Genomic DNA, 6,577 nt, shown 5'->3' with positions numbered 1-6,577 from the left:
CAGAGGCGGGGGGGGGGGGGGGGGGGGGGGAATCCATACATGTTCAAAAGCTATGATTTTGTTTATAATACATCTTCATGGAGATGATGATGATGATGAAGGAGATTCCCAAAGACAGAAAGGGGGAGAAGGGAAATTAGATCTTGAGATTCTCATTGTGTGAGAGAGCAAAAGGTCGGATATCACATGAAGAATGCACAAAACCATTAACTTTAACAAGTTGAATGTAAGAAAAAGGTTAAAGGGAAACCTCCACAAACCCAAGCCAATTGGTGTAATATAGAATTAGTTGCCCTTAAAAGAGGGGAAGCACAAACAAACATGATCTCTCTCTCTCTCTCTTATATTCCCTTTCTTTCAACTATTTGTTATGTCCTTACCATGACAGCATGCATTCAAGAACAATTATAAACCATCCAATTATCTCTTCTTCTTTTTTTTTTTGACATTAAAGTAAGATCACCTTTTATAATTTACTTTGCCTTTATATGTGGTCTCTTTTGTGATTTCGGTGCTGTGTTGAATGAAAGTATAGTTGATAGGGTTGGATTTCTGTGGGCAATAATGGAGCTTAGAAAAAAAATGAAGAAAAAAGAGAAATGAAGAAAAGTGCAATGAACAAAGAATCCATCAATCTACTTTACATCTACTCTCTCCTTGTTATGGGGTATCTATCTTTTCTAGGTAAATGAAATTTTACAACAATTTTCACCCTAATAACCTAACTCTCTGCATTATTACTACTTCTTTTCCAAGCAGTTGCATGACAGGGAAATATGAGCCTTGGAGGCACCCATATATTAATGCATTATGGTCCTTCTTTGTCTGTACGGCCTGCCTTACAGGGCACACTTTCTTATAGCCCCATGCGGGTTTATGATAATTAAAACTTTAATAACCCATTTAAGATAAATCAAAGTATATTATATTTTCTTTATTCGAATATAAAATAATCTCCTCTCAAAACGTCCGATGGGTGCAACGAGGGCCAAGTACAACTTCTGAAAACCTTAGTTGGCATTGAGCTTAATTATTAGCAACATCAAAAGATTTTTGTTTGTTAATCAAAGGACTGATCTATTTGTCATTTTGTCTCCTTAAATGAAGCTAATTTGTCTACTCTTGCTTGAGTAACTTGATTTTTAAAAATGTTCAAACTATAGTGGGAAACAGTCAGAGAAATACTGCTCACATTTGGTTTCTTAATCAAGATAGAGATTTCCCTTGGAAGCATCAACTAGTACATAATTGTTACTATGTGACATATAAAATAATCGCTATGTGTTTGTCCTTGTGCCTTAAATCCACAAACTCAAAAATTGACATGTTTTTGGTCAAGGAATATCTAGATCTTCAAATCCGGCTCTGCCATGATAAAATCAAAGAGGTCTCGAAGAGAAGATGTGACAATTAAATATAAATTTTTTTCTTAAATGTTTTTGAAGAAGAGAGATTCGAACCTGGGCTTTTGAATAAACCCTAAACTCTTTTCCGAATTTCAAACTATCCCTTTTCAAAGTTGATGATTTCTTAAACAGTTGTCCCACTTTGAACCTTAGCGGCCAAGGGTTGCTAAAAGAGTTGTGAAACGTCTTGAGGTGTATTGAAGAATATAGTATCCAATATTTGAGAATATGAGTTGCATCCATTCTTTCAAGGTCACCAATTAGGTAAGATTGATTGGCACGTCAACATTCGGAGCCGGTCAATATAATTTGCTTTGCCAAATTTAATGGACCTAGAATTCCATGCCCCTCTCCTTTGGAAATTTCCATCCCACACATACAATATATCACCCATTGAAATTCTATTCATCCGTAGCACAAAATCTTTGAAAAACTATTTTCCATCAAACAAGAAATTATTATATAAAATTGTTCGTAAAATTCATTATGAAATAAATAAAAAGTGTGAACTCATGGGTGCTAACCTAATTGATCAAGCCCCGTAACTGACGTGAATCAAAGGAAGAAGCATTTACAAATTACCGAATTTCTCATTGAATGGTTTACCTTTCAATTATTCAAAGCCCTAATGGCCTTGTAGCATAAACTCAAAGCTTGACTTGCGCAGGCATAAATCAGCACAATTAATTAAAGATGTAAAGGCAATTACTGAGCATTAAGCACGCGTTAGCAGACTAATAGCACCTCAGTGGTACGACAGTATACATCAATTATAAGAAACATAGTTTACATTAAACGTTAAAATGTCCAACGAACAAATTCACATATATAGTCTCCATTTTTGTGGTAAGTTACATTGAATGTCTAGCTGATGCCCCCACCAATTCATTAGGTGAAGGATAAAATAAAGGACAACCCTAAAACCCTACATTAGCTTAGGTTATGTTTATATTATATATATGTTTGCCCATGCCTAGCTTAGCTATGAACTTGCCCACATTCCATACGCCCACAATTAAACCTTTAACTCTATCTGGCTAATATTGAGACTTCTTAATTATCAATTTAGTCAAACTGATAAAATTTTTCTGTGGGTATATAGAGTTGATTTTACCTTGCAATAAGTGACCAACACTTTCTCTCTCTCTCTAGATGTAAAAACAAGTCTTACAGTGATAAAATTTTGATATGCTGATAATAAATACAAAAGTCAACCTTTCTATCATCTTCTAAAGCAATGTAGCTAAGAGTATCATCTACGTAATTACATAAATCTTAAATTCCTATAAAACCTAAGTACGTGAAAACTGTTTAAATAAACATCTAATTTGATGGTTTTGATATAGTGTTAATGAATTATTTAATTTAACATTGAAATTGGGATTGAAACATAATTTTAATCGTAACGCCTAAGAGATAACCGATTGAGGAGGATGAGATAAACAAGAAAAACATTTAAGTGGGAGATATTTAACTTGATTTTGTGAATAGCAATAGGAGGGGAAGGGAAATTTGGACACGTGGCATAAGGAAATGCCAAAAAATGAGGCTAAACGTTTCCCATGAGACCAGCATGGATGCAATCAAAATCAATAGAAAAAGCCAAAAGACCAGCCCTTCCCGGGTACATCGTACCTTTCCCTTATCTCTCTCTCCCTCTTTCTCAACACCTGCCTAGGCCCAGCTAAAGTCCTCTGCCCTTTTTTTTTTCGTTACAATCTTGCCACGCTGGTACTCCCCACGTGGGGTCCCGCAACTCTGCTTGTCGTCATATTCTCTCACCGTGTCTTACACGTGTACTCGTGGACCCCACTTCATTTGACGTTGTTTCAGTAAAAGGGGGAAAAACACCAGAGCTGCTTACGTGGAAGATGTAGACGTGGCAGATACCCTGGCTGTCAGTTCATTAAATCTGTCATCAGTCATCACAGGCAGTTAAGTAAGAAGACGGTGAAAACCCGGTACTGTTAAAACCCAGAAATACCCCCACAAAGATGCTTAAATTACGGACTTGATTTGTAGATGTGTGTGTTACTTTTTAATGGAACGGGATTGATTAGATTAGAGTGAAGTAGGAGGGGAAGGGGAAGAGGATAATTTGGTAAACGAATCCTAAAATAGACAAGAGAACCCAAACCAACAAACAAATCTGCTTTCACGTACGCTTACTTTTCTCCATATAAATCTATCTCAAATTGAACACCCACAAATAAAAAATAAAAAACTAAAAACATAAAGAAAGAAATTATTTGATTTTTATTTATTATTCTTTCAAGTTTCTCACTCTCTCTCTAAACCGAACCAATCCCTAAATAAACCCCACCATACGGCCTTGCCACCTCTATTGCATGCCCCTTCTCCTCTCTCTCTCTCTCTCTGTCTCTCATTCCATCCTTCTTAAAAGCCAAAACAACTCTCCTTCGAAAACAAGAAGAAACCAAAAGCAGAGCAAACTCAGACGCAAACTTTTTCTTTAGTCTATGGCTGTTGAAGCAAGGCATCTTAATCTCTTCCGTCCTCAATTCTTAGGAAACAGGTACCCTTCTGATCAGCTTGATTCTTTAAACAATGAGATAACGCGCATCTACTGTAAAATCAAAGATTTATACGTCGGTTTCTTTTTCTTTCAGGGAAATGATGAATCCCATTGAAGCAAACGGGAACATCTTTCAAACCCAGATGGGATATGGGGTACCATTATCAGGAACGACGACGGCGGCAACGGAAGGACTGCTTCCTTTCTACAACTCTGTGGTTACTGATTCAATCCATCAGAAGCCTGCAGCGATCAAATCCGAGAGTACTTTGACATACAACAATCTTCCTCTACCGAGGAAGCGTTCTAGAGATTCCATTAATCCAATCCTTTCTTTCCCTTCTCTACAACAACAACAACAACAACTCCACAACAACAAAAGTTCTTGCTCTCCTCTCTCGTTTCTTGGCCATGATATTTCCTTCCATATTGAGCAGCAAGAGTTGGATATTGATCACCTCATCTCCCAACATGTAAGTCTCTCTTATTATTAATATAATCTTTTCTTTTTTCTTGTTTTTGAAACGTGAAAACTCATTGGATTTGGAACACGTAATCGGGTTTCATCTCATTTATGATCCATTTAAGCTGAAATTCAAGGGATTTCAAGTTTTAATCGCTGTAATTTAATAAATTTTAATCCCTTTTGCTTAAAATTCATTATACTTAAAGTTTAATCCATCTTTGCAAATATCCCATCTCAATTGAAAGTTTAAGTTTTAACTATTTTTTTGTGAGAGAACTTTTTTCTTCTTAAACCTGCATTTTGTAAGAAAGAAAGTGGCACTAAGGGACAAGTTCATTTGCATTGATTTATACTTGGTTTTTTTTTTCTTAATTTATTATCTTTTCCTGAAAAAATTAATATTGATGGATTTTTGGGGTTTTTTTTGTTTAGATGGAGAAAGTGAGGATGGAAATAGAGGAAAGGAGGAAGAGGCAAGCAAGGAAAATAATGGAGGCAATAGAAGGAGGAGTAATGAAGAAACTAAGAGCCAAAGAGGAAGAAATTGAGAAGATTGGGAAATTAAATTGGGCACTTGAAGAGAGGGTGAAGTCACTCTGCATAGAGAACCAAATTTGGAGAGACTTGGCTCAAACCAACGAGGCCACGGCCAACGCCCTACGGACCAACCTAGAACAAGTCCTTGCGGCGCAGGTTAAGGACGAGCGCACCCGCGGCGTAGGAAAAGTGGAGGCAGCGGCAGAGGAGGTTGATGATGCGCAATCTAGTTGCGGCAGCAGTTGGGAAGTGGAGAGGCGCACGTTAGCAGTGGAAGGAGGGGAGAGGAAATTGGTGAAGAATGATCATAATAATAATAATAATAATGGTAATAATAATAATAATAATAATAATAATGAGGAAAGTGGTACAAGCAGCAGATTGTGCAAGAATTGTAGGAAGGAAGAACCGTGTGTGTTGCTGTTACCATGCAGGCATCTGTGTTTGTGTACTGCTTGTGGCTCTAGCCTTCACATTTGCCCGATCTGTAAATCCACCAAAAATGCTAGTGTTCATGTTAACATGTCTTAACTACCCAAAAATAATTTAAATACACACCCAAAAAAAAAACTGAAATGTTGAAAACTCAAATTTTGTAATTAGTTAGATGAATTCTTTCTCTTTATTTTTTTTACCGTTGGGTTTTCTTCTTTTTTTTTTTTCCAAGACAATGAAGATACAATTTCAACTTTTTGAGTGAAAAATATTTACCTTATTAAATTTATTTTAAGAGAAACGAGGGGGAAAAGCGAGGAAATGGAAATGTGCAATAAGTCTGCATTTATTTCTTTTTATTTTTCTTTTTAAATAATTGATTATTTACTTTGTCCTGTCGAAGTGAACTACGGGGCCGATGATGGGGGCGCATGTTAGCAATTTGAGTTCAAATAAACGAAGGCGAAAGGGTGGGAGGGAGGGGTGGGACCCACATGGGGGCATCTACCCCGACAGATATAGGGAGAGCAGAAACCAAGAAAAGGGTAGATGGGAGCGTCGGGTGACGCGCGAGAAGGAGTGGAGTCAACGAGGTGGGGAGTGAAAGGGACAGGTGTGAGGCAAACGCTGGCACGTAGGACGCGCGCAAATGTCGCTGTTGTTTGTGATGCCGCTGTTTGGCAGTAGTCCCACTCACTCACTCCTTTCTTTCTTTTTTGCTTTTCTTTCGTCGTCCTGCACACAACCAAACGCACGGTTTCAACAGTTTCTTTTCCCTTTTATTCTTTTTTTTAAAAAATTAAAAATAAATATTATATTCTCCCCAAAAAAATGATTTAAAAAATATATATTGATTCTATCAAATATCTTTTTTTTCGTTTTTCTTTTAATTTATAACATTTTTTTCTAAACTAGTATTAGAATTAATTATTTAAAAACAATCTCTAAAAGCATCGTACAATACAATAAAAGAAGAATAAATTTATTTGTTGTTTATAAAAGAGAGAACAGGAAAAGACTAATTTATAAGACACGAGAAAGAAAGGTGCGAGGATAGGAGCAGAGCCTAAAGTGGTAAAAAGCACACTGGGAAGCAACACCCAACTAAATAAAAGTACGAAAAAGGCCTTTCTCTTCTTTCCGCCGTATTTTAAACGTCGACTTTATTATTATTATTATTATTATTATTAAGTAATA

General features: G+C 36.4%; 1 protein-coding gene across 1 annotated transcript; it reads left to right on the top strand.

Moving 5' to 3' along the window:
- On the top strand, positions 3,704 to 5,729 carry LOC18594575 (probable BOI-related E3 ubiquitin-protein ligase 3). The gene is made up of 3 exons (XM_018124066.1): positions 3,704 to 3,942; positions 4,037 to 4,415; positions 4,841 to 5,729. Exons 1-3 carry the CDS (start codon positions 3,887 to 3,889, stop codon positions 5,474 to 5,476), a joined length of 1,071 nt encoding a protein of 356 aa, XP_017979555.1. The 5' UTR covers positions 3,704 to 3,886; the 3' UTR covers positions 5,477 to 5,729.

Source organism: Theobroma cacao, chromosome 7 (assembly GCF_000208745.1).
Source record: "Theobroma cacao cultivar B97-61/B2 chromosome 7, Criollo_cocoa_genome_V2, whole genome shotgun sequence".
Lineage (NCBI taxonomy): Eukaryota > Viridiplantae > Streptophyta > Magnoliopsida > Malvales > Malvaceae > Theobroma > Theobroma cacao.
Note: the sequence above shows the minus strand (reverse complement) of the source record. Positions and strands in the feature narration are given on the sequence as shown.

Bases quoted from the DNA above. Each gene is read 5' to 3' on its own strand.
- LOC18594575 (XM_018124066.1), top strand. From the start codon at position 3,887: ATGGCTGTTGAAGCAAGGCATCTTAATCTCTTCCGTCCTCAATTCTTA. The intron at 3,943-4,036 runs GTACCCTTCTGA...TTTTTCTTTCAG, and splicing joins CCTCAATTCTTAGGAAACAG to GGAAATGATGAATCCCATTG. The intron at 4,416-4,840 runs GTAAGTCTCTCT...TTTTTTGTTTAG, and splicing joins ATCACCTCATCTCCCAACAT to ATGGAGAAAGTGAGGATGGA.